We start from the raw sequence: 26,308 nt of genomic DNA, 5'->3' as shown, positions 1-26,308 counted from the left end.
CTACTCCCATTGTTAGTGTACATTGAATGAGTGAGTGAGTGACTTCTAGTCCACTCCTACACATACCATACTTGCAAGTCCAAGGTCTGCCTCGACCACATTGATGCACACGCTCTTGTCTGCCTCACGCCATTGAAATCTTCTACTAGGGCGTGGGCCTGCGAATCGCTCTGCTTGGATTGGATTTGTGGACACGATATCAGCTGGCGCCATGTCATTATGGGATATAACCCGTTCGACCCAACAGCTGGCGCAAAGGTCAATGTGCTATGCGTCCCAGCCGGTCCAGTCACACCCGATCGCTTTCAGAAGTTCCTGAAGTCATTACAGAATGCAGCGATAGTGAAGCTTAAACTGGTCGAACCTTCACAGTCCGCCGAAGGTATTGATACTTCCCCTGCCCTCTTCGGTCCCATACTCACCCCTGCAGATGACTCCACCGAGACCGGGCGCGAAGATGGCTCAATCCTGTACGATATCTCTGCAGGCCAGGATCTTCGACGGTCACCGATATTTCCATTCGAGACCAACAGTCGGTGCCAGATTCTACTAGGAATTATCGATGGCGAAAGGGTTGAGGATGCACCTCAATCGGGCTCCAATGCTGATGGGGTCGAGCCGAATGAGCCTATGTCCTCGATCCAATTCATCGAGGAGGACTTTCTCCAACAGACAGCTTCGAGTCCTGGCCTTCTAATTCGTCAACTGATCTGGTGCGGCCAGAAAGTGCCTTCTTCTCCAGACTCTCAAAACTCTGATATACTCTTTTTGCCAGACAGTGGCAGCAAGGGAGCCGCGAGCGATCTTATGGTCAAACTCTCGAAGCGATTCATAGTAGGTGTCTCAAAAGCAACCGAAGACTTGCAGGAACAGCCCATCAGTATGGTGCCCGGCGGTAAGAGTGACCCTCCACCAAGAAGTAGGGACACACCGAACCTCGGACAACGTAGCTCCACCCCTGTATCAGCACATTCTTCTGCCTCGAGTCCCACACCCAAAGACAATGGGGTCCGGAGCGATACCTCAATGGGACGCTTCAATGTCGTTCGAGGCATGTTCCAGATGCAAAGTGGGATGTGGAGCGACGCAATAACTTCGCTCTCAGAAGGAGCATCCACTGCAGGGGATGGACGCGATCATTTGTGGCACGGTAAAGCTTTGGAGTCTCTTCTCATATGCATGATACTACTGTCATGGTCGGACTTGCCCTTCACTATTCCTCCAGTTTGTCGCTCTCTACCTAATAGGAGGGACGTCCTACAGGCAGGATCGAGTCGAAACCCTGCAGAACTAAGAAAGACACTGGCTCAACTGCTGCCACCGATGGTTGAGACCATCCTCGAACTCTATACTAGAGTCTCAAACTTGGATTTAGGAGGCTCTTTGCAGGACATCTTGCGGGAATCGCGGGTGAGGCTCGTAAACTTGCTCGCCTGTGTGAAGGGCACTAGAGGCGTTTTGAGCAAGCACTACCTGAACCAAATTGTTCTGGGACATGCCGAGGTTCCAGGAGACCCAGACTCGCTCGATGGAGAGCCGGTTGCGACTTCGAAGGCCGGCTTAGCGAACATACTAATCGACACACTTCAGGCATCTCAGGCAAGCAATGACATAGGACATTACACAAGCATACTGGTCGCGGTTTCAAGCAGTCTTTCGACTTTGGGCCTAGATCGCAAGCATGCATTCTACCTCAAGATGTTGATGCAGCAATTCGTTTACAAAGTGATCGAGGCAAGAAAGATTGGCGCATCGGAAGTTGGCGTCCACCCTGCAGCTGGACTGCCACCTGTCAGTCTCTCCAATGGAGTTCTTCCTGAGATGGCTCATGGGACGAGAGTTATCCTAAGTCTCGCCGCCGCTGCGTATGGCTCTCCTCTACCTGCTGTGCCACCACCCCAACAACAAACGATATCAGCGGACATGCATGATGTGCAGGACAAGCTCCGCATATGGGCGTCCGACCATGCTTCAGGCGACGTCTTCCTCAAGTTGGAGATGTTACGGGCATGTGTAAGCGTATGTGAAGCACTGCCTGATGTTCCAGCTGGTCTCCATTTCAGCTCTCACATCCTTCGTGGAGCAAAGCAAGCTGTCACCATGCCGCTTCAACAGCCTGACACAGCTGTGCCGCTCATTACCGCAGATGAGCAGGCTCGATTGATAGAAAGCATGAAGCGCGCGGTGTCAGCGGCTTCACGTCTCGGCGCAGAAGGCTACCGCGCTACATATTGGGACGACTTTCTTGTCCGCGACGTCTTCGTCTTCGAGCGCGATTCTTTTGCCAAACTCATTGCTCATAAGCCTAGCGATCTCTCGAAGCGCGGCACCGGCATAGCGGAGACCATTCGGGATCCCTTCATTTTCAACCCATTCTCGACAGTGAAGTCGGTCGTTGCTGCACCTGTACTGGTGGCGGAGGAAAAGGCTACATTTGCAGTCCTACTTCAAAATCCGCTGGAGATTGAAGTCGAAATTGACCAGATCCAAGTGATCACCAAAGGCTGTGGCTTCACTCCTTCCCAGCACAGTGTCGTCTTGGGCCCTTTGTCCGTGCAGACTTTCACGTTGTCAGGGACGCCAACGGGAAGTGGTGACCTGGAAATCATAGGCTGTAGAGCCAGCATCCGGGACTGTTACACACAGGACTTCTTCGTTTTCAAGGAGGACTGGCAAGTTCCATCACCACCGAAGCAGAACGCTGTCAGCAGGAGAAAGATCAAAACGAAGGGCTTGACAGGTTCTGAAGAGAGCGACTCGAAACCGGTCGAGCTCGATCTGAAGATACCCGTCTCTACGTCTTTGAAGCTCAAGGTCATTGACCCTCAACCACGATTGACCATTAAGCTAAGAACCTTACAATCTCCGGCGATCATGCTGCTTGAGGGCGAGCGGCGTGTCTTCGAGGTAGATCTGGTCAATGAAAGCAGCACTGTCGCAGCAGATTTCGTGCTCGTTACGACTGAAGACTCCGTGACGACGAGACTTCAAGAAGCCCTAACGAACAAAGACTTGAACCCAGCAGATCTGTATGAGTTCCAAAACCAGCTCGCGGCCAGTCCAGCTATAGAAGTCCACGATCAAGGTCGCCCAGAGTCGGACAGTGTGCTCAGACCGGGCGCAACGACCGGGTACAAAGTGACGGTTGTTGGTAGACCAGGTCTCGTCAATGCCGCTGTGCTGGCTGATTACGCATACCTTGGTTCAACGTCATCGGAAGTCAAAGGAACCTTCTACACACGACAAGTGCGATTTCCGATCACGGTCACTGTGAATGGGAGCATCGAGATACTGCGCTGCAACACTCTGCCACTCCACAGTGACTTTGTCTGGAACCCTGACTCCAACGGCCACACAGAAACCCGGGACAGCGATGGTTCACGCCTTTCTCATTGGCTCCAAGTGCGCCCCAATGCCGGCAATTATTGCATGCTATCTCTGGATCTGCGCAACGTGTGGCCGCAACCTCTGAGCATCAACATCCAAGCTCGAAAACCCGCAGAAGACGTTTGGGACGATACCTTTTCTGTCCATGAAACCCTGCAACCCGGACATGTCACCCGTGTGGTCCTGCTGATACCCCGTCTATTCGTCCAGAACCCTTATGCAAGTATACCGAACCTCGACACACAGAAACAGTTTGTGGTCACGAACTCAAAGTTGAGTGCGGAAGCCGAAGCAGCGAGTCGCGAGTCGTTTTGGTACCGCGAAGAGCTACTAAAATGTTTGCGTGGGACGTGGAAAGAAGCAACGTCAGACAGACATGGGGAGATCGATCTGAGGAAGGGATTCAGACTCAGCCCGAGAATGATTGACGCGCTGAAGATTGACCATGTTGAGATCGAGTACAGTCTCGCCCCCGTCGAAGGCGGTGATGAGGCTGTGAAACAGATTGGACACTCTCATTTCGTTGTCAAGCCTGAAGTGTTCGCGGCGCTGTCGGTCAGAGTCCGCAACCGCACTGAGGATACACTCGGACTGATCCTTCGTCTTCAGCCCGCTCTGCGTCATCAACCGCACAACATAGCTCTAGACCTGTCGAGGCGATTTGCCTGGTCCGGCGTTCTTCAGCGCGCGTTGCATCCGGCTATTGAGCCCGGTGGTGTCTATGTTGCTGAGCTCGGTATCATTGCTCTCGTGCAGGGTGATTATGAGGTCAACGCCTCGGTCGAGGAGATCAAGGGGCGCCGATTGCACGCCACCAGTAAAACAGCAGATCCTGTTGGTGCAAGTAGTGATAGGAGGATCTGGCATGCAAGGTCCCCGTGCCTGATTGACGCCCTAGAAGGCTGAATAGTTGCGCCCACATCATAGCACAGACAAGACAAGGTCGATGACCTGCAGGAACACATCTCTGTCTAGGTCGGCTTTGGCCAGACCCAGCCCAAGCATCAACGACCGACTTTCCTCTGGCGACTTTGTGACTATAGCATTTGCGATCTGAGACGCGTAGAGCTGGCCGAGGGCCTCTCGGTCAGGACCACCGGCGCCGAGAAGCACGCGAGGCGAGAAGCGAGCGGACGGAAGAAGACTGTCATCTTCAGAGCGGGCAGTCTGGAAATAAGGATCTGCTTGTGTCGGATTGTCGCTCAGTAAGGGCACAGATACCTTGATTCATGTAAGCTTGAGTCTAACCCAGTATCAAGTCGGAGATACTTGCCCACTGTGACAATTTGCCATTCTGTGTGATTGTGATCATGATTTTGTCGGAGAAAGACATGTACATCACGTCTGTCTTTACGCCATTGATCTCTCCCGCCACCTGTTTTGTTGGGGCTGGAAATGGTACAGTGACGGTCGTCTCGTCCATGTCGGGTGGTCCGTAGTCCTGCGGCAGGCCCATAATCTAGCGGTCTCTCAACGTTGTTGGAAGTTGGGGAGTCATTCAGTCGCATTGCTGCCTCCCATATTGAAGGGGGATATGAGTATCACGTGAGCAAAACACTCACCGCCCCATGGAGGTCGCCGCCTATTTTCTGCCGGCTCAATTTTTTATTTTCCAGTTTCGATGCTGGTGCCGCGCAGGCAGGCTTCATGCTTTATGAATTGGAAAATATGCTACTTGGACTAATGATGAACTGACCTACTGTCGACTATATCCCGGGCATTGGGGCCGGTGTATTCCTGGTGTACAAAACCGCAGGTGATCTCAGTTCGACATGGCGGCGTCCACATCGCGATTCGTGCCCCGACAGCGGAAGCACAAGGTGCGCGCACGCGAGCAAACCGGATCTGCTGCACCAGAATCAACGAACCAAGAGCAGATCGTACCTTTAAGCAAGGTTGAGAGAGAAGTGAAAAGAGCCAGGTTACGGGAGGAGTTGAGAGCGCAGCAACCACCCAAGATTTCGAGCAAGAAACAGAAACGCCTGGACAAATACATTGAGAACAAATTGAAGAAGGATGAGACGCTGGATCTACTGCGTAAGTTGGAGCAGGAGAAGGAGAAATACGAAGCAACGGCGGGCCTGCAGGAATCCAAGAATCTAGGGAAGAGGTCCTTTGGCGAATTTGTGCATGGGAAAGGTCCCAGCGTTAAGACGGGTCGCCATGGAAAGAAGGCCAGCGGATCACATGACGAGTCTGATGTCGACAGCGAGGACTCTTTCGAAGCTGACAACCCCGACGCTTTCGCTGACGGCGAGGAGCAGAAGGCCAACGGGAACACAATTGACGCTGTGGGGGCGCAGGGCACCGGGCTTAAGCAACCACTGGCCGTCGATGAAAACGGACTGCCTGTCATACAGATCCGGAAGAATAAGAAGAGGAAAAAAATCGAAGAGCAGATGCCACAAGAATTGCCGTGGGAAGGGTTTGAGTCTGAACCAGAAGAAGATGAGCACTCAAGCGGGTTGGATTCAGAAGACCTGGAATCAGACGATTCGCAGACAGAGAGTGACGACGAAGACGATTCAGACGATTCAGACGTCGAGGAGAGCGATATGGATAGCGCGACGTCGTCCACATCCGGTGGGGGCAAGCCAGCACCCAGGAACTCGGCTTTCAAAGCCTGGGCTACTGCGCAGTTGAACCAGTCAGTAGGTCATGTACCCTCATACACGACTGGTGAAGGAGAACTACCACCAAAACCGGAACATGCCATACCCAAACCGCAAATTGCTTCGACGATCACACCAGGCGTCCTCCCAGTACTGCCAGCTGCGCAGTCCGATCGAAAAGTACACGCTTTCCATGTTGAGCGGCCGCAAGAGATTCAAGAAACGAGGTCTGCCCTACCGATTCTCCAGCGAGAGCAGGAGATTATGGAAGCCGTTCATAACAACGACGTGGTCATCGTTAAAAGTGACACCGGTAGCGGTAAGACTACTCAACTCCCTCAATTCTTGTTCGAGGCTGGCTACGGCTCGCCGGAGGGACCTACACCTGGTATGATAGGGATAACTCAACCTCGCCGTGTAGCCGCTGTGAGCATGGCGAAACGGGTTAGCACCGAGTTGGGTTCATTTGGCGACAAAGTGTCGTACCAAATCCGGTTCGACAGCACGGTGTCTCCCAAAACGGCCGTCAAGTTCATGACCGATGGCATACTGCTAAGAGAACTTTCCAAGGATCTGTTACTGAGAAAATATTCGGTGATTGTCATTGACGAAGCTCACGAGCGAAGCGTGAACACCGATATCCTCATTGGTATGCTCAGTAAAATCGTGCCAGGACGGATGCAAAAGAGCAAATTCAACCCGAATCCAACCCCACTTAAGTTGATCATCATGTCAGCAACGCTCAATATTGACGACTTTCTCCATGAGAAGTTGTTTCCAGTTTCTTTGAGACCACCTATCGTCGAAGCCGAAGGTCGTCAGCACAGAGTGACCACACACTTTGCATTGAAGTCGAGAGCGGACTATGTGGAGGAGGTCATCGAAAAGGTTAGACGCGCTCACAAAAAGCTTCCACACGGCGGAATACTTGTCTTTGTCACGGGACAAAACGAGATTCGAGAAGTCGGCAGACGTCTGGGAACGCTGCTAGCGCCACGCAATGGCCATAACCCTGCCTTGCCACGTGTGCAGATTGCTGCAAGCGAAGCACCAATCGAAGCCGAAGATCTCGAGATAGGCGATCCCAAGGCAATCTCGGCAGAAGACGACTTTGACGAGGTCGATATCCTGACTCATTCCGAGGACGAGGCTGCAGATGACGACTTTGATATTTCGGATGATGAGGAAAAGGAAGGTGACGAGCCTGCCTACGTACCGGCTAAGTCGGCCACATCGTCTAAACAACCGTACAATTCTGTCCACATCTTGCCACTATACTCTCAGCTTCCGACGAGCGAACAGCTCAAGGTTTTCGAGCCACCGCCAGTTGGTGCTCGTATGATTGTGCTTGCGACCAACGTAGCAGAGACTAGTTTGACCATACCAGGCATTCGATATGTCTTCGACACGGGTCGCAGCAAAGAGCGAAAATACAATCTCGACACAGGCGTGCAGGGCTTTGAAATTGACTATATCAGCAAGGCGAGCGCACAGCAACGAGCCGGTCGTGCGGGTCGTACGGGGCCTGGTCACTGTTGGCGCTTGTACACGTCCGCTGTGTATGAACAGTACTTCCCTGATCATGCAGAACCAGAAATTCTCCGAGCACCTGCCGAGAGCGTTGTTCTTCAACTCAAGGGATTCGCTTATCCGCGACCAGTTGCCGACTTCCCCTTCCCTACTCCTCCGGCAACAGTGACATTGAACAAAGCTGAGAAGCTGCTTAAAAACCTCGGCGCATTGACAAACTCTGGTAGCATAACCGATTTGGGCAAGCAACTCTCCGTTTACCCGCTTTCTCCTCGCCTGGGCAAGATTTTGACCGCCGGCACCACAGACACTGACGTCCTCTGGCACGTATTGACGCTGGTCTCCGGATTAGCAGTCCCGGAGGTGTTCATCACAGAAGCACAGGCTGATCTCGCATCGTCGCAACAGGGTGGGGAGTTGTACACTCTGAAGGACCAGCAAGCAGACGACGAACGAGACAATCGGCGACAAGCATTTGGGCGTGCTCGTGCAACACTTTCAAAATCTGACAAAATGTCCGACGCCATGAGATTTTTTACGGCGGTGTCGATGTACCTCGGTGCAAGCGACAAGGAGCAACTGTGCAAAGACCTGTTCCTCCGGTCGAAGGCGATGGCAGAAATAGCTCAGTTGCGCAGCCAGCTCGAGTCCATCGTCCGCGCCAATCACCGGGAGATCTCGAGCGATATGCTTGTCAAGTCCAAAGCAGCAAACCTATCGTCTGGCAAAGTCAAGCATCTCAACTCGATTGCGGCAAGCGGGTACATCGACCAAGTCGCCATCCGGTACGACAGGGCACCGAACCCTCCTGATGTTCCAGTCAAGCCACGCAGAGCCATCGAGGTGCCTTACCTTCCACTCGTCCCATTACACGACAGGGCATCGGCATCCATCGTCGAGAGGGCAGTGTACATCCATCCATCGTCGGTGCTTGCGCGGCTTACAGTCAAGGAATTGCCAGAGTACATTTCATACAGTCATCTACAGCGTGCGCAGGCGCATACCGTTGCCACTGAAGCAGTGCCCAAGACGCGTATGTTCCCACTTACGCCACTGGACGGTGCGCAGTTGGTGCATCTGGCGCGCGAAACGGCGTTAATTGAGTATGGAAAACCTGTACCCAAGACGAAGGTTGAGGACATTCCGGGCACCCCTAGGCGTAGGGAATGTTGGGTTTTGGTCGAGTTGAGGGCTGCGAAGGGCTTGGGGTTTGGGTGGCCGCTGCCCCCAATGAAGGTGAGGCAAGTGGTTGATGTCAAGGAGGCCACTGGGTGGAGGGTTGAAAAGGTGCTGACTTAGATACTGCAGCCGTCATAGCATAGGCCAAGATGCGAGTCAATGTTGCCGTGGGCGGGCTTCACCCACCAAACGCGGCGTCTACTAAGGGAAATGTAACTTTCTCACCGGTTGTCTCCGTATTTTCAGCCTTGTTGTGTAGTCCCACTGCCATCCATATCCTCCTTGACTCATTCTTTCCTAAAGCCGCCAAGATGTCCTGTTTCACTGGAATTGAGGCCAAGTTCGCCGGACCCTCTCGAGCTGATCTCAATTGTTGATGAGATGGACTACGAGTGATGGCTGATCTTGACCTGTACGGCCTCGGCCAAGTCGGAATGTACCATGAACTCATGGAATGGGGGCTGAATTAAAGTCGGAGGGACTAGTCTAGAAAAAGAAATGGCCAAGGAAATGGGAAAAGTCAGTCGGGCACAAACTCACCATCCTTGCACCTTCCCTGTCTTTCTTTTTCTCTCTCTCTCTTTCTCACTCATGCTCATTTCAACTTAATTGCGCTTCTAGATGCGATCGCCATCATCGATTACAATCACTGTTGTTTCAGACCAGCAGGGCATCGGCCGCATCGTTATCATGTTGGATCAAAATCACTTTCCTGACAAACAAATGAACTGCTGCTCAAATCAACCACCATGTGGTGGCTTTCAAGCTAGGGAGGTCAGGCCCTAGCTTCGATATCCCGGCCTTATCACACGGTCTCGTCCTTGTTCAGACCCTCTTTTCCCAAGATTTGACTTTCCTAAATTGTCCATGCAGGACCATAACCGAGCCAATCCCTCCGCAATTGTGCCTGGAGGCCCCAACATCATTCGCTACACATATGGCGGCTTGGGAAATTCGCTTCCCTTGGACGCCTTGGCTTCAAGCCTTCAAGGATTTGGTATACAACCCCGACTACAATAGCAAAAGCCATCACGCTATAAGCTTCTGTGGATACCCGCCTGTCCCTACCATTCGTTGTTCCTGCTCTCTATGGCTTGAACGCTCCCTCCCTTCCTCAAACACCGGCAGGAACCTTCTACACTCTATTTTGGCTTGTACTTGACCAGGTTTTGCAGAGATCTATTCATGACAGCGCTAAGTTGTGCCTGGAATTTGTGCTTTCAGCGCTCGTTCTGCCCAAGGAGACGAAGGAGAGGTTGGCGATCCTCGCAGACCACCGTTCCGAAGTCTGGACGCCTTGTAGCGACCCGTGTGCGATGTAGGGTCGCAAGGATGTAGATCACCGGGATTATTATCTTGTCCGGGTCGGCCTTGTCAGTGAAGCCATTGACTTTGGACTAATCTGGACAAGAGCGACTACTCTTGTAAGGCGTACTGCCTTAATCTCAAAAGGTAAGCCTTTTGCGGCTCGATTCCCGTGGCTCACGAGGTCGGCAAACTGCAAGGGTCTACAGTAAGTGCTGGCTGGTCAGGGACCTTCTCATGTCTGTTCCCCTCCTTCGAATCAAGAAGTATTCCTTCCTGAAACGTTCTTTTTGCGACCTTTTGTTGCTTCAGATTTTTCTCATTCGCGTATTCCCCTCGATTACCTGTATCTAATCCAGATCTTGCCGACAGATACCTGTGCTGTCGAGGCCGCAAGCAGCATGTCGGTGTGTCAAAATGGCGCGGCGCCCATGTACCTGCCATGGACGAATGTCACCGTAACCACGGACCAAGAGGCCATTACCAGAGGTATCCAGATGTCAATGGGAACTCCTCCCCAGATAGTCGCCCTTCGACCAAGTACGTCCGACGATAATCTATACGTGGTCAATAAGGTCCAATGTGCACCTGATTACAACGATACCTGCGTCGGCTCATTCGGCGGTGTCTTCGATTACAATACATCCAGCACTTTTGTTCAGGTTGCGCAAGCTCAGTGGAATGGCACTGCTGAAGCCAATCCAAATGAGCTCTCTCTTGTCCACTTCAACGACCTTTTGACGGTTGGCAATGCCTCGATCTATGGTTATCCTGCTATTTACGATGAACCCGGCTATGGTGGTCAAGGTGTTTTGCCCCTGGGATCGTCCTCGGATCTTCTCACAATCGCGGTTGAAAATGGAGATGTACCTTCCACCGTCTTCGGGCTATGGACGGGTAGTCGGTCTATCGAAACACCCAAAGATGGTGGACTAGTCCTGGGCGGCTACGACACCTCCCGTATCAATGGTGAACTGACCACATTCCCATCACAGACCCTATGCGAAATGTGCGTTAACGTCACCGGCATCACCTACGCTGACGCGACGGGCTCTCACAACATGTTCAGCAACTCCTCCGAGATCGTCCAGATTAACCTCCAGCCTTCCGAGCGCGTCCTGTACCTCCCTCAAGACGTGTGGGCAAACTTTGGAACCGCTAGCGGCGGCGTGTACAATGATAGTCTTGGATATCTGGCTTATTCGGCATCCAATCCACCGACGGGAAATCTCACCGTCACTCTGTCGGGCGGTTACAACACCACCATCCCAGCTGAAGAGCTCTTTCTGATGCCTCGCCATTACAACGACGAGGGTCAATACGTCATCGAAGACGACACGACGCTCATCGCAGCGGTGTACAACCAGAGCGCCAACGGCTACGTGTTGAATTGGGGCATTCCTTTCCTGACTATGAACTACATCATCGGAGACTACAAAAGGCAGCAGTTCAAGATGGCCCCTGCCATACGCAGGGACTTCTCGGCCACAGAAAGCGCCTACAAACTCCAAGCATCCTGCGACCCCACCACGAATTCGACACCAACAACGTCTGCCTCAGGTACAGCAAGTGCCTCGGCCGTCGGCGGTCGCACGACTTCCTCCTCGCCTGCTGCATCATCATCAAGCGGCGGCGGCCACAGCAATACAGGTGCCATTGTCGGAGGTGTTGTCGGTGGTGTTCTGGGCCTCGTCGCCATCGTCGGCGGTCTGGCCTTGATGTTCTATCGCAGCCGTCGAAAGCGCAATGCTGCTGCTGCGACCACAGCTCCCCCAGCTGCCGGTCAGCAAGGCATGTCTCAATACGGCAGCGCTGGGGACCGACATTCCCAATGGACGACAATGAGCCCAACAGAAGTTCCCAGTGAATTGGCGAATAACCAAAAAACCGGCGGCGACGTCAACGTGAACAACTGGCTGTCGAGTCAGACTAGTGATGTGAGTCTTGTCCCTTCCCCTCCTGAGTGACTGCCAGCTAACCGATATGTAAAGACGCACACTGTCAGCGATTCAACGTCACCGAACCCGACACATACGAGTAACATGGACAGACCGTTCGAAATGCCGGCACAGACCTGGGACCGATAAACTAGCGCGTGATCGTTTTTTCGACTGCAGTTCGAGAGACGTTCTGGTGTCTGGTGCAAGCCAATCATATCTCGGCTCGACCCATATATGCGACCTCCGGTTCGCTGGCTGCGAGCGAGTCCAGCCCCCAGTAATTGATTACCACTACCTCAGTATTAATTTCAGCATCCGGACCAAGGCCATCATGGTCACTCGGAAACACCGTAGAATTCTATGAATCACGATTTTTATGTCGACGGACTGTGTCATTCAAGCGCATAATCAAACGCATCCTCCACTAGTAACTTGGTGCACCACCGTCACGGTCTGGGTGGTCGGTGATACTGTGGTAGTAGGTCGAGGCGTTAAGCGCATGTAACGTTGAAGGAGTAATATGTAGTGCCCTAGGCCCGGCAAAAGCCAACAATGCCAATTCCAGACCTCATCAGACACATGCTGGGGCTGGACGAGTTTGCGTTTTGAGCAGCAGAGGCATAAGGATCACACTGGACTTTGTGTCTACAATATACTGTACTTAGATATCGGCAATACTGTAAGCCATTGTGTGAGCCGCAGGATGAGATTTGTGGGTACTGGCATTTGAATATTCACATTTCGCGTCTGGTGTTGGACATGCAGACAATCACAATCTAGGATTTCCTCCCATCTCCGAGAAGTCTGTTGCCGCATGGATTCTACTGGCATGGTAGCTGTGTCTCATGATCGCTTGATAGTCTCTCACATCTACCTCCTCAAACTCAACCGTCCCGTCATACCATCCCTTGGCCTCGCCGCCCCAAGAAGAACCTGATACGGTTTATGTCCCTCGATAGTCATCCTCTCCACCCCCGGCCGTCCATCTTTATATTCATCTCTCGTCTCCACAGGCACCCAATCACCCTCATTGATCTGTTTGCCATCATACTCTGCCGTGAAATCCAGCTCCGGCAACACGAGGCTAAAAGCGATCTTTGTCTCCAACATAGCCAATTCCTGCCCGATACAATTCCTGGGCCCCTTCTCAAATGGTCTCCACGCGTCCTTGCCAGCCGGCGTATGTAACTTCGCGTCTGGATATGGTGTCTGCGTAGGCAAGAACCGCTCCGGCACGAACTTCACAGGATCCGGGAAGAAGTCGTCGTTGCGGTGAATCATGGTCGCGACGGGCCACAGATCCCAGCCTTTCAATGGGTATGTCTGGCCTGTTTTTGGATCGAACATGGCGTCTTCTTTGCCTGTCGCAGCGCTCCATTCGCGGAGGGTTGAGGCGGGCGGGAAGAGACGTAATACCTCTTTGATCACGGCGGTCATGTACTCCAGCTTATTGAGCGCGTGGGGATCGCGCTTGATGGCGTCCGCGAGGGACGTTGATGTCGACATTGTGTCAGCGCCAAAAACAGAGTTCAGTTCGGCGATGAGTTTGCCGTGAACTTCGGGATGCAGGTGCAATAGGTACATTGTGTAGGAGATGGTTGCGGAGGTAGTGTCATGTCCGGCAAAGATGAATGTCTTGACGCTGTCGATGGCAGTCGTCCGGAACGATGTCATCAAGTGATTTGTGCTGCTGTTCTTTGATGTTGAGTTGACTGCGGAGGTCTCCTTATCGTACGCTTCGATGGCGAGGTCGAGGATCGAGCGTTTACGGTCCTTCTTTCCGCTCGCGTTGGCTTGTCCTGACTGGCGCTCCTGGTTTCGCAGGGCAATGCGTTTGTCGATTTCGGCGCCGATCAGTGCATCGAGTTTCCGTTCGTTTCGCCACAACCTGATTTCATTGATGGGCCGGAAATCCAGAAGGGGGATGCCACTTGTGACGACGGGCATCATTTCGACTTGTTTGCGAAAGGTGGTGACGATGGGGTGGTCGCGCGTTTGAGAGTCGAAATCGGTCTCCATGACGATCTTACCAATGATGTCGATGGTGTAGCGTGTAGAGTAGAAGTCCAGCTTGATCAACTCGTTGGTCCGCGCCTTTTCCCGTAGGATGTCGAGAAACACCACCGTCGAGTCGACGATGTAAGGCACCAGCGTGACCAGGTGGCTTGCCGAGAAGCCTGGGTTGTAAATGGACCGGAGAAACTTCCATTGCTGACCTTCCATGGTCACCATGTTTAACTTTCCGAGCAGACGTCTGAGATAGTTTGTCGTCAGGTGTGACTTGCGCAATGACTGGCCGGTCGTGATGTACTTGGATGTGAGTTCTGGGTCGGCCACGAAGAGCCATCGTGGGCCTAGTGGCCACCAGTCTACGTAGAAAACGTCTGCAAATTGGAAATGTAAGAGTGTGTTATATCGAGGAGCTGGGTAGACTAACCTCCCAAGTCGTACTTCTTCCTGATGTAGTTCGCCCAACTCTGCACGTGGACCATTGGAGGAAACAATGTCCTGCACTCGCCTGCAATGGGGAGATGACCCCAGAAGATGCTCTCCATGGGCGGGTGAGGCTGTATGTCTTTAGTCCAGTGCGATCGTTTTTGTAAAGTTGATAGCTGTGGTCTATCGATCGAGAAAACTTACCAATCCTTCCAGCTCTTTTCGTTTCTGGTAGAGTAATCTCACAAAGTAAGCCGCTCCTGCTATGAGGAGGGCCACAATGGCCGTTATGAGGCGCAACATTATGTCGACAAAGATCGACTATCGCACAGAGTCTCCGAGCTGTGTCAGAGCTAGAAAGGATGTATGAGGTTCTCGGGGCCTAGGCTCCCATATATACTCGACAAGTGGGAGCGTTACTGTGCCCTGTATATGGCTGCAGGTTGCAGTTCGCGGTCAGAAAGGAATCAGCAGCATTGTGCGGATATAAAGTATACATGTAAGCGCTGTAAGTCATGCGAGATCGACAGCAACGGCAACCGAGACACAGACCGAAAGGTCGAAGCAAGGATCATAGCAGATATAGTGGGTTTGTACTCCGTACGAGAGGGAAGGTATCCGCTTACCTGCTGGCCAGACTTTGTAGGAAATGGAGAGGATTAGGAGGTTTAGGCCCCCAGCCAGAACGTTTCAACCCAAGTTTAGGCTGGACAAAGAAGCGTGCTGCATACGTATACACCAAGGACATTGGTCAAGGATAACGCAGGCGTAATCAACAGCTTCGCAAACATCGGAATATGATGTTATACGAGTACGAGTGAGAGGTAATCAAGAACTGAGTGAATGTGATTCCGCACAGCTTCCAATCGGAATGTTGATAATGTGAAGTTGTCTCGACACGGACATCAGCACATTCGACTGCCCACCTTATTATGCTGGTCCTGGTGGTGGAAGGCTCTGAAACTCCGACGTAAGGATGGCTGCTACCTACAATGATAGCTAGCACTGTTCGATGCTCCCTGGAGCGAGGCTAAAGCCCGATACAAGAACCCAATTCAATCACAACATCTGAAGCACACCCGGTAGAACATACGCTGATGGTATCTCATATCCACAGACGCCACGTTAGCCACAATCGCAATCTCAATGTACTGCGCAATAAGCTCGCCATCAATGTCCATCTATCCTTGCACCTTTGTGTACACAACCCGTCATGAATATCAATGAACCCCGAATCCAGACGCCCAAAAACAATTTATTGCTGTTGGTGTAATGTCACACCTCAGCTGACCACAGTATTGGGATCAAGCTCTTCGTCCTCGAGACCAGCCAGAGTGCTCTCATCGTAGTCATCGAAGTGAAGGCCTGCATCGCGACATCGCTGTTGCCATTTGTTGCTTTCCGCCCAGGCAGTACGAGCACTTTCCTTCATGCGATCAAGACGATTGGTCAACTCCTTGAGAGCAACGTCGAAGGTAGCGCGCTCATTCAAGTGTGAGGCTTTTTCGTTCTGGAGTTCTGTGATGTATTGGCAAGTTCGCTGCAATATAGCGCCCTTGTTCTTCTCAGTACCTGGAACGATCTTGGCGATATTCTCGATGCCTTCATTGATGACCTCTCGGCGGCGGCGTTCAACTAGATTTCAGGTAAGCATACGCGTAAACAATTGAGCTACAGACTAGATCTTACCTTCCTTGTGATTGTCTTTTCTCTGTTGATGCCATTCTTGTGTTCCCACAGCAGGCTTGTTGCCCTGGTTGCCACGAGCGTCGATGAGAGCCTGGGCAGAACCAAGATTAGGCAGTGCAGATGAGTCACTCTCGTCAAATGCCGATGAAAGGGCAGCTGCTCCGTCGAAAGCCGGTGGTTCGGGATAAGCGGATTGGTTCATGGGGGCAGCAAGAGCAGCTTGAGCAGTTCGAGTGCTGTCGTCCTCTGCACCCGTAGGATCAAGACCTTGTAGTAGTGCGCTGTACGCGTCTTGCTCTCCGTTGGTGTTTTGAACCTTCGCATTACGACCTGCATCTTGGTCTGGGCCTCGCTTGCGCTTGTTATTGTTGTTTGTGGGATTCACGTTCACATCCATGGTAGCCATTTTCAACAGCCTGGAGTATGCTCAAGGTGTTTTGTGTATGTTCAGATAAGACAGGCACACTGCGCGCTTTCCAGAAGGGTGTTTGCTAAGGGGGACGATGGAGTGGCAGTGAGCTGTGCAACCTGCGGAAGGCAGCAAGGGAGAGCTTGTGAGGTTGATTCTGTCTGAGAGCAGGATTAGCCATGGTCAAAGTCCTACAAGGCTTGCAAGCTAAGTCTCATGGGTAAAAAGAGTTGAAAGCAAGCTGATGGGTGTAGGCCTAGTGAAGAGTCATGTGAGGCCAGATGCTGGGATGGAGGGGTGCGGAAACGCGCTCTCTTTCAACCCCTTCCGATGACTTCCAGCAGCTTAGAGCTTCGTCGCGACACAGAAGTGGGCAGTGAGGGTGTCTATCTGCACATGACAGTGATGAGAAGCGCCGAGTCAGCGACATCATCAAAGGAACCTGTGGAGAGATAAACAGGCTAGCATTTAGTGATGCGGATTGCCGTCTAGTCGATGATGGTTGATGATGATGATGCGCGCAACCCGAGAAACCCCAGAATCGTGACCTCGAGAATGGGACCAGGTCAGGTGGTATCACCTGACCGACAATGAATGCTTGAGATGGAGATGAGAATGACTTACTCGAACGTGTTTAGTTTGTCGCAACCAGTTCACACAGCCGGAGTTGGATGATTGACGAGTCAGCCACGTACGAACCAGGCCAAAAGACCTCAAGTTTATCCAGTCGAATTAAAGGAAGAGTTGTAACATACAGACACTTCAGTCTTTGAAGGAGAGGGAGCGCCTCAGAATCAGGCTAATCCCCAATTTGACTAGCGTCTTTTATATTTAATGTCCGGCAAACCTGCCCCCAATTCGAGGCAGTCAAAAGGCAGTCTGACAAAAAAGTCCTCATAACAAACCTGGCAGGCATTCAAAGCTGGTCTTGCCATGGGCGTGAAATGCAAGGTTCTTGTATTCCCGGTAGCCCTTTCCCAATCACCCGGCGTGGTTGCTCCCAAAGCTTGTGGCGTGGTCCAAGACTATGGGATTCTGTGCTTGGTAGATGAAAAAGGCTTGATGTCTGACATGAACACTGCCCACCATGCCCAGCAGGCCGGCTGACCCATGCAAGAAAGGCTGCATGCATCTAAAGCATGTGCATGTGATTTTGTTTTCTCACACCCACTTGTCTGTCACTGTTCTCGTGACTTGTGCTGCCCCGCCTTGATTGAATTCTTGGTGTAGACCATTCCAGCCTGATAACCCTAGGACAGTCATGTTTATGATGCCGGGTCACTTCAATCCCCCCAATGATTCGCCCACTTCTTCCTGAACAGGCTTTCTGAGACATATGTAGCCTTGTAGAATCCCTGCAGCAAAGGCTCTGGCTCCTTGATCGTGCCCTCCATAGTGTACTGTCTGTCCACTAAACAGCAAGACATTCTTCTCGCTTAGTGTGGATATGCAGCTTTGAATTAGATGCAGTTGGCGCCCATCACCTAGACACTCTCTTGAGTCTTTTCCGGTCAAAGGACGGTCTCAGGCCACAGACTGGTGGGTGGCCTCCTCTGTGGCATCGCTCGACTCACTACTGGCGGTACTGAGCTTGATCGTATACTTTGGCGGACTCTCAGTGTCCACCAGAAGAACACCTTCTTGGCCTCTGCCGAAAATATCCCAGATTCGCACTTGCTGGCCTTTGGTCATGCCCATGACACTGCTGCTGCCAGCGTATCGCACCTCGCCAATTCTAGGACTGACGCCCTCCTCGCCGGCCCTATTGGCGAAGATGACGATCGCCTCCGGATCCGCTCCCTGCGTGCCGAAGAGCGGACTGAGCCGGTCCACCCAATAGTTGATGGTGTCATGGTCAGGCACCATCATCTGACTTGATACCTCTTCAGCATTCAGCCTCGTGAGCCAGGCCATACTGACAACGACGACTTTGGCACGGGATTCTCGTGCATGATTGCCGAACTCGTATGCCGTCCAAGGCGCCTCAAACCGATACGGATTCAAGTCCATGCAGATACACCCTGCAGCCTTGACCTGCTGACCTTTGCCCCCAATCGGGAGCACACCAGCCCAAAATCCGGAGCCTTCTTGGGCCCATGTTTCGTCGGTATAGTACAGGAAGGATTTGCGATAGTGAGCGACGACATCTCCCGTGGAACTGACAAAGACAAGTGAATTATAGGCAATGGCGCCAACTTCCGCAGTAATCTCTTTGTCAAAGATGGTGTTGTAGTTGCCTCCTTCGGCGGCTTCTGGATAACCGACGGCAACTGTACATTTCAAACGCTTAGCAGTTCGAGACGCCCATTTCGTAGAAGGACCCGCGGCGGTCGGCTCCAAGAATGGTGCAATGGCGGCAAGAGAAGGATGATTGTATCCTACCAGAGGAATCAGCCACTGCGTCTGTCTCAGACTGGCTCGTAGAGCTGTCTATACTAGGAGAAACTCGCCAAGCCGATGACAGGGTATGGAAACGTCACGCGAGCAGATGTGCACTTACCAGTAAATGCAAGCTCCGGTAGCACAAGGAGGTCGATACCGTCGAGCAAGCCTTCTCTTTCCTCCCGCATGAGTAGGCTCTCTGCACGGCTGAAATTTGCTGCCACCTCTCCCAGACGAGGTGAAAACTGGATGGTTGCTACTTTCATGTTGAACCCAGGTTAACGACGATGCCCTTCGGGCCTGCAGATGTAGATCTTATCGTTTGTGATTCATCATGGGAGATGACGTGCTACTCAGGCAGGCACAAAATGTCAAATTCATGGTCTGCCGTAAGCGAGAAGTTGCATGATTGTTTTCGTGATAGAAGAAAGAGTACATAAGAATCTCACAATCAAGAAGAATATCGAGTCTCGAACGACTATATGCGCAACGGTACGTGTTACGGTGGAGCAATCCTGCCAACGTGGAAGTCGTCAGTCTCGGTTTGAAAGCGAACGGAACACTGGGACTGGCAAGAAATTCTTGGTCACTCTGATTTGATTCAGTCGGACGCTGGCGCTATGAGAGCCGTTGACACCTTACCAATCTCACTCTCCCGCTTCCTCTTCAGCCTCCCGCTTCTGTTTCTCCCTCTCCCGCTTCCTGTCTAATAAACGATTCAATTTCTTTGCCACGTTGAAAACTCCGCCTGTTCCTGTCCCACAAGCGGCACAAGATGGATCTTTGCGATACCTCTTTAAAGCGCAGGCCTCACAGAAATAGTGTCCACACTTGGTGACAATTGGATTCGAATATGGCTTCTTACAAATGATGCAAGCGAATGGTATGCTTTCAAGGAGCTTCTCGTCATCCTCGTCGTCTTGTGTGGATTGACCATTCCGATTCGCAGATGCGATGGTCTTGCCGGACACCTTTTTGCCTTTGGTATCAATCTCCCATTCCTTGTCCAACTGCCAACCTTGTTTATAGTCCTCTCTTGCATGGAGAAATTTGCAGTTGTCTCCAAAACCACAAAAGCCTGTTTGCTTGTAATCCTTACAGACATCAGGTGCGAAGTCGGTAACGGTTATCGTTCTCACGTTACTCGATTGCTTGAGTGGTCCAACTTGCTTGCCAGTCCGGTCTGGATTTTTCTGAATGAAGGAAGAATAGTTTGCTGTTCCCTTGTAGGTTCCATCGGGTCCTACAGCCTCGTCTGGCCTTTTAGAGGTCTTGCCGGTCTTCTTGTCATTATCCTCGTCGTACCAATCAAAGGCTTTCGTGGCATCATCCCTGTTTGTAGGCGCGGCAACTGCAACACCAGACTTCTCTTCGACCGGTATAGGACGAGGTTGAGGGTTGTCTCTTGAGGATGCTATCACGCCAGCGTTTTTCCGTCGGCGCTTTATTTGTCTTCCCTCTTCGTCTTCTGAAGTGGTGAACCCCGAGTCGGAGTCATCGGGAGGAGGCGTGGCGGCTCTCTTTCGGATTGTTGATTTGGCTTTGGCACCTCGCTTCTTAAACGTGACCGGAGGCACATCGATGGCAGACTGTACTTGCTCCATGTCTGAGATTGTGTCTATAGAAAGGTGAGGAGTGGAGATCAGGGCGCAGATATATCACAGTAATGTCGCAGTGCAGATGCTGGCGCAGAACAATCTGGATAAAACTGCAGATTGCTTGCATAAGCCAAGACTTTCAACACGGCAGATCGACAAAGCTAAACCTTAATCCCCCTGCGTTTGTCTTCGGCCAAGTTGCCCCTTCTGAATGCTTTGAAAAAGGTGGCCGCAGGGCAGCTTGAGCAACTTGATTGAAGAGGGAAATCACTTTCACCATGCGTGATTTTCCATTTTCCTACCTCTTACGATTATGAGACCATGTCATTGTTGTTGATGTCGCTTTCCCAGTCGCCATCCGCAATTTCCTCCTTTTCCTCTTCCCAGGAAGGCCATGGTCGACAACGCTGACCACAGCCGGCAAGCTGAGAGCTCACAGGATGGGTCACTAGCAGCTAGCAGGCAGGGTACCGGTGTTGATGAGCGCACCCGCCAGAAGATTGTTGCATTTAAAGTCTCTCATGTGCTACTGAGCGTGTTCTTTATATGGCTAACGTACTTGACCCGACCTCCTTTCATGCATGACTGCTGACAGTTGCAGGGCTGTACATATTATCGGCATTTTTTTCTTCGCCAAAGGCTTCCTCCTCGCTAGGTTAGTGTTGGACAACAAGTCCGAATGCGCTGTGCTACCTGATGGGCAACTGTCCCACGAGACGACAGGGTGCTGGCACCCGAAGTCCTTCGACCGAGCTGTGATTATAATTATCGATGCGTTGAGATACGATTTCACTATTCCTTCTGAGCGTTTTATGCATGAACCTCTACAAAAGCATTACCTCGACAATCTACCCATCTTACACGAGACTGCCGTTGCAAGACCAGAACATGCGATACTGCTACCATTTATCGCCGACCCTCCAACTAGCACACTCCAGCGGCTCAAAGGCCTGACAACCGGAACTCTTCCTACCTTTATAGACATTGGCTCGAATTTTGCGGGCACCGCGATTGAAGAGGATAACCTTGTATCTCAATTGAAACATGCTGGCAAAACAATTGTACACCTGGGGGACGATACATGGCATTCGTTATTTCCTGGATACTTCGACTCGAACATGACACGACCGTACGATTCTTTCAATGTGTGGGACCTGCATACTGTTGACAATGGAGTCACTGAACACATTATGCCGTTACTGGATCAGTCTCCTGTTCAATGGGACATTATCTTTGGCCACTTCCTGGGTGTCGATCATGCTGGACATCGTTACGGACCTGACCACGCCGCAATGGCCGAGAAACTGCGCCAAATGAATGAGGTGATAGAGCAAATTATACAACGAATCGACGATCATACGTTGCTAGTTATCATGGGGGATCACGGCATGGATACCAAGGGTGACCATGGTGGAGAATCGGACGATGAGGTGGAAGCTGCCCTCTGGATGTATTCAAAACGACCTCGCTTTGGCAGGACGAACAAGGATGCTTTGATGCCACCAGCGACCGCTAAAGAACGACCTGTAGGTCAAATCGACCTTGTATCGACCCTTTCAATCTTACTCGGCCTTCCCATACCTTTCAACAACCTCGGCAGACCAATCGCTGAGGCTTTTGCAGGCCCCAGAACCGTGAATTGGAAAAACCTGGCAAGAGTGGAATACTTGGCTCAGTCTCAAATTGCCAGGTACCAAGAACACTATGCGCGGTCACGAGATCTAGGTCTTGACGAGGAAGCGTACAAGGGTCAACGGACGCACCTGCGACGATCCATGAGTGCCAGCGAGAGTGGTCAGTGGGAAGAGGCCTACTATGCCTACGTAGAGTGGCATAAAGAAGTTATCTCCATGTACCGAAAGCTGTGGGCAAACTTCAATTTGGCTGATATGCTCTTCGGTGTCATCATTTCGGGCCTCTCCCTTACCTTTTTGTTTCTCTTTGCTCGATTCTCGAGAGGGGATAAAGCAATCGTCGCGACAAGCCTTCTCCGAAGTGCTGGCCTTGGGACGGCTGCTGGTGCGGCAGTTGGGCCAGTGCTGGGAGTTCTCCTCCCTGCATACTTCTCGTCGTTGGCTGGGTTAGGGTTAGGAGCGAGCATTGGCGGTGTCGTCGCTGCTGGGACCTGGTTATATCAAAAGCGAGCCTTGAAAAGATTCCGCTTTCCTTCGTTCTGGGGCTGGCTGGCGTTTTTGTTCTGTGTGACACAATCGGCCGGGTTTGCTTCGAATTCTTACACCATTCATGAGGATACGATTCTTCTCTTCTTTCTTACCACGTTTGGTGTTTTGTCTCTGATGTCCTCGCTGAGGCAAACCTATCATGCCGACCGAATCTTGGGGTCTTACCAGTCGGTCTTATTTATACTCCTGACTCGGTTGGCCTCGTTTTCCCGGTTGTGTCGGGAAGAGCAGATGCCCGGGTGCCGGTCCAGCTTCTATGCCTCCACAAACTCGTCGATATCGGCACCCTGGCAGTTGCTGGTACCCTACTCGGTGGCTTTGCTGCTACCAGAGATCATCAAAGCATTCTACCGTGGTACGGCTTCCTATGCAGGATCGGCCGGGTTCTGGATTGGCTTCTGCTTTCGAATAGGTCTTCTGCTTGTTGCGGTGTATTGGACAGTGGACGCCGCAGACAATGGAGAGTGGTGGAAAGAGCGGATCTCGTCGACCACTCTGAAAACAATCAATCTCACTCTTGCTCGGTGTGCACTTGCCATTGCCCTTCCGGTCGGTATCGGTACTTTTCTGTGGGCCAAACCCTGCATCGACATCTCTGTGGTTGACGCAGCAGACAGGACCGATGAGACGGCAGCACCTGCTCGGCCACAGTTGACCATCTTCGGCTATGCAAATGCGTTTGGCAGTCGATACTTCCTGTTCATCCCTGCCCTGGTCTTGGCTGTGGCTCTGTTGCTCCCACCTATGGGTCAGTTCTCGATCGCTATTTGTGCATGGCAAATCCTGTGCCTCGTCGATATCCTCGACAGCAATGCACTCACCATTACCTCAACGTCTCAATCCAGCATTGGCCCGATCGTACTTGCCTTGCTGGGATCCTATCATTTTTTCAAGACCGGGCATCAGGCGACTTTGGCATCAATACAATGGAACTCGGCGTTCGTGCCACTGAGCACCATCCGATACCCCTGGTCGCCTCTTCTGGTCATCTTGAATACGTTCGGCGCACAGATCATCTGTGCGGCAGCTGTTCCTCTGACTGTGTTGTGGAAACGGCCTCTTGGAAAAGTGGGAGTTCGCGGATTGTGGAACGATGTGGTCAACGCTTGTCTCACGCATGCGTTGTACTATGCCACGATTCAAGTTGCGACGACAATGTGGGCAGGGCATTTGAGGCGGCATCTGATGTTGTACAGGGTATTCATGCCGAGATACCTGATGGCTTGTGGGGTGCTGGTCATTGTGGACGTGGTGCTTGTTGTGTCTGCTCTTGCTGGGGCCAGAGTGGTTGGTCTCAGTGTGGGAGAGGTGTTTGGATATTGAGATTGATAACTCTATCCCATAATGTGTCGAAAACGAAAATCAATGCAATCCAATGAAATCTACCCAAATTCTAGATGGCGCGCCTACTCATATCTTAGTCACCCAGCATTAACCTACTGCAGAACTGATGCAGAGCAACTCGTAGCCAAGAAAGTCAGTCAATAACAAAAGGCCAGCTGAGTCAGGCATGGCATTGAAACCATCGCAGCCACATTCGTCTGATAGAGTCTGCCGCTGCCGCATTTCCCAATATCGCAAACACTTCAACTGGTGGTGGATAACAATAGTACGTCATGAGACGGATATGACAAAGATTGGACCTCAATGATGATGATTGCGGGAGTTTCTCGCATGCTGCACACTGCACTGTCACTCACTGCACATCTTTCCACCCCCACCATGCCATCAATGAGGGACACAATTGATTGCAACATGTTGACATTTTATCGTAGGTGATCGTCTGTGATCGCTCGCTCGCTCGCTCCATATATTCTCATGTCATGGTCCTCACTTTTTTCTCGGCTTTAGACTTTTCATCTCATTCTTCAATCTGCTGCTTCTGATCCTTCTCTTCCTCTTATACTCAGAAAACATCTAAACCACTTCCCACACAATCCATCCCAAGTAACAAACCACACATCTCGCCCACCATGCCTATCCCAGTCCCACAATCCACCTCCCTCAAGGACCTCTTTAGCCTGAAGGGCAAAGTCGTCATCGTCACCGGAGCATCCGGAGCGACCGGCATTGGCACAGAAGCTGCCCGCGGCTGCGCCGAAATGGGCGCCGACGTTGCCATCACATACTCGTCCCGTCCTCAGGGCGGTGAAAAGAACGCCACAGAGCTGAGCGAGAAATATGGCATCAAGTCCAAGGCCTACAAGTGCAACGTCTCCGACTACGCCGAGGTCGAGAAGCTTGTGGCCGACGTTATCAAGGACTTTGGCAAGGTCGACGTCTTCATCGCCAACGCCGGCCGAACCGCCGACAACGGTATCCTCGATGCCCCCGTTGAGCAGTGGAACGAAGTCATTTCCACCGATCTGAACGGTGTCTACCACTGCGCTCGCGCCGTGGGCCTGCACTTCCGTGAACGCAAGACCGGCAGCTTCGTCATCACCGCCTCCATGTCCGGCCACATTGCCAACTACCCTCAAGAACAGGTCAGTTTCCCAAAACCCCCTAGACACACATTGTTGTTGCCCAAATGCTAATTTTGATCTACAGACATCCTACAACGTCGCCAAAGCCGGCTGCATCCACATGGCTCGCTCCCTGGCCAACGAATGGCGTGACTTTGCCCGCGTCAACTCCATCTCCCCCGGCTACATCGACACCGGTCTCTCCGACTTCGTGCCCCAAGACATCCAGAACCTCTGGCACTCCATGATCCCTATGGGCCGTGACGCCAAGGCCACCGAACTCAAGGGTGCTTTCGTCTACCTTGCCAGCGACGCCAGCTCTTACACCACTGGTGCGGATATCGTCATTGACGGTGGTTACACCTCCCGATAAATGCCTCGCTCCAAGAAAAAAAAGGAAAGACTGGAAGCGTGAAAGCTAAGAGCTACCGCGAACATACCTGAAGAGGTGGGAACAATCAGTCTGCGTCCAAGCATGAGGGTTGACCCATCACTGGGTATGCGGAGGAGAGGAGTTTTCGCGCAGATCAGGCAAGGCTGAACCGCCCCTGAGATATGAATATACCACAGTTGCAATGACCAAATAAACATGAAAACCCCAGCTAGACAAAAGTCATTTTCACGGGCTGAAATTGAAGTTCCTTAGACTCCGCTTCCTACAACATCGACATCTACATCGTCAGATGTGCATCACGCGTCTGTTTCTGATTCTGGCCCTGAGCGGCCCCTATGATGAACGTAGAGCATACAGTATAGCCTCCCTCCATCCTTTGTTCGTCCCACCCAGAACATTATTATGCGTGGTTTGTATACTCCCTTGATCTGGCCATGTCGGCAGAATCCCTGTCATATGGAGTGCCCAAAGTGGTTGTTGCCAAGGTGCGAGTGCCTTCAAAATCTGGAGATATAACTACGGGTATCCACGCGTGCGTTTGGTTTCTTCTTCAAACCACCTGAGTAGACAAACGTATGGCTTGGTCCAGAGCGTCACAAATATAGATATCAGGGCCGTCACTCCTTCGCTTGGTTGAGGGAACTTTAGGTAGATCTAAGATGTAGTGGTAGGAGAAATATGGTGTGAGATTTGATAATATAATTGTCAGAACTCATTATACTTCTTTGACCCGAACTTGCCGACCAAGACGAAATAGTCCAATCCTCACCACACAATACTTTGTCATGACAGAATTCTT

At 51.8% G+C, this 26,308-nt stretch overlaps 10 protein-coding genes across 10 annotated transcripts; 5 read left to right on the top strand and 5 right to left on the bottom strand.

Moving 5' to 3' along the window:
- Nucleotides 1-219: 219 nt before the first annotated feature.
- Nucleotides 220-4,293, top strand: EDD37DRAFT_565862 (TRAPP II complex; the record flags this gene model as incomplete). The annotated part of the gene is made up of 2 exons (XM_062814073.1): nucleotides 220-382; nucleotides 431-4,293. 2 exons carry the CDS (start codon nucleotides 220-222, stop codon nucleotides 4,291-4,293), a joined length of 4,026 nt encoding a protein of 1,341 aa, XP_062669091.1.
- Nucleotides 4,294-4,300: 7 nt separating this feature from the next.
- On the bottom strand, nucleotides 4,301-4,983 carry EDD37DRAFT_461595 (uncharacterized protein). Its single transcript, XM_062812968.1, has 2 exons — nucleotides 4,661-4,983; nucleotides 4,301-4,608 (listed from the first exon to the last, which is right to left on the bottom strand). The coding sequence occupies exons 1-2, from the start codon at nucleotides 4,841-4,843 to the stop codon at nucleotides 4,309-4,311; spliced, it is 483 nt and encodes a 160-aa protein (XP_062669090.1). The 5' UTR covers nucleotides 4,844-4,983; the 3' UTR covers nucleotides 4,301-4,308.
- A 30-nt stretch (nucleotides 4,984-5,013) lies between these two features.
- EDD37DRAFT_695593 (adenosinetriphosphatase) lies at nucleotides 5,014-9,168 on the top strand. Its single transcript, XM_062820112.1, has one exon. The coding sequence runs from the start codon at nucleotides 5,160-5,162 to the stop codon at nucleotides 8,826-8,828; it is 3,669 nt and encodes a 1,222-aa protein (XP_062669089.1). The 5' UTR covers nucleotides 5,014-5,159; the 3' UTR covers nucleotides 8,829-9,168.
- A 787-nt stretch (nucleotides 9,169-9,955) lies between these two features.
- Nucleotides 9,956-12,462, top strand: EDD37DRAFT_461320 (aspartic peptidase domain-containing protein). Its single transcript, XM_062812965.1, has 2 exons — nucleotides 9,956-11,950; nucleotides 12,005-12,462. Exons 1-2 carry the CDS (start codon nucleotides 10,415-10,417, stop codon nucleotides 12,098-12,100), a joined length of 1,632 nt encoding a protein of 543 aa, XP_062669088.1. The 5' UTR covers nucleotides 9,956-10,414; the 3' UTR covers nucleotides 12,101-12,462.
- Nucleotides 12,463-12,823: 361 nt separating this feature from the next.
- EDD37DRAFT_610512 (cytochrome P450) lies at nucleotides 12,824-14,692 on the bottom strand (the record flags this gene model as incomplete). Its single annotated transcript, XM_062815219.1, has 3 exons — nucleotides 12,824-14,337; nucleotides 14,391-14,520; nucleotides 14,594-14,692. 3 exons carry the CDS (start codon nucleotides 14,690-14,692, stop codon nucleotides 12,824-12,826), a joined length of 1,743 nt encoding a protein of 580 aa, XP_062669087.1.
- A 979-nt stretch (nucleotides 14,693-15,671) lies between these two features.
- Nucleotides 15,672-16,484, bottom strand: EDD37DRAFT_565769 (uncharacterized protein; the record flags this gene model as incomplete). The annotated part of the gene is made up of 2 exons (XM_062814070.1): nucleotides 15,672-16,024; nucleotides 16,079-16,484. The coding sequence occupies 2 exons, from the start codon at nucleotides 16,482-16,484 to the stop codon at nucleotides 15,672-15,674; spliced, it is 759 nt and encodes a 252-aa protein (XP_062669086.1).
- Nucleotides 16,485-17,815: 1,331 nt separating this feature from the next.
- On the bottom strand, nucleotides 17,816-19,455 carry EDD37DRAFT_461359 (protein N-terminal asparagine amidohydrolase). Its single transcript, XM_062812967.1, has 2 exons — nucleotides 18,988-19,455; nucleotides 17,816-18,865 (listed from the first exon to the last, which is right to left on the bottom strand). The coding sequence occupies exons 1-2, from the start codon at nucleotides 19,133-19,135 to the stop codon at nucleotides 18,012-18,014; spliced, it is 1,002 nt and encodes a 333-aa protein (XP_062669085.1). The 5' UTR covers nucleotides 19,136-19,455; the 3' UTR covers nucleotides 17,816-18,011.
- On the bottom strand, nucleotides 19,326-20,670 carry EDD37DRAFT_461330 (uncharacterized protein). Its single transcript, XM_062812966.1, has one exon. The coding sequence runs from the start codon at nucleotides 20,471-20,473 to the stop codon at nucleotides 19,517-19,519; it is 957 nt and encodes a 318-aa protein (XP_062669084.1). The 5' UTR covers nucleotides 20,474-20,670; the 3' UTR covers nucleotides 19,326-19,516.
- A 36-nt stretch (nucleotides 20,671-20,706) lies between these two features.
- Nucleotides 20,707-24,105, top strand: EDD37DRAFT_634061 (phosphatidylinositol glycan, class O). The gene is made up of 2 exons (XM_062816829.1): nucleotides 20,707-21,022; nucleotides 21,069-24,105. Exons 1-2 carry the CDS (start codon nucleotides 20,862-20,864, stop codon nucleotides 23,971-23,973), a joined length of 3,066 nt encoding a protein of 1,021 aa, XP_062669083.1. The 5' UTR covers nucleotides 20,707-20,861; the 3' UTR covers nucleotides 23,974-24,105.
- Nucleotides 24,106-24,526: 421 nt separating this feature from the next.
- EDD37DRAFT_461258 (NADP-dependent mannitol dehydrogenase) lies at nucleotides 24,527-25,950 on the top strand. Its single transcript, XM_062812964.1, has 2 exons — nucleotides 24,527-25,136; nucleotides 25,201-25,950. The coding sequence occupies exons 1-2, from the start codon at nucleotides 24,624-24,626 to the stop codon at nucleotides 25,486-25,488; spliced, it is 801 nt and encodes a 266-aa protein (XP_062669082.1). The 5' UTR covers nucleotides 24,527-24,623; the 3' UTR covers nucleotides 25,489-25,950.
- The last annotated feature ends 358 nt before the right edge of the window (nucleotides 25,951-26,308 follow it).

The sequence above is a fragment of the Exophiala viscosa genome (assembly GCF_022695815.1).
Source record: "Exophiala viscosa unplaced genomic scaffold EDD37scaffold_7, whole genome shotgun sequence".
NCBI lineage: Eukaryota > Fungi > Ascomycota > Eurotiomycetes > Chaetothyriales > Herpotrichiellaceae > Exophiala > Exophiala viscosa.
This window is presented reverse-complemented; position numbering and strand designations above follow the sequence as displayed.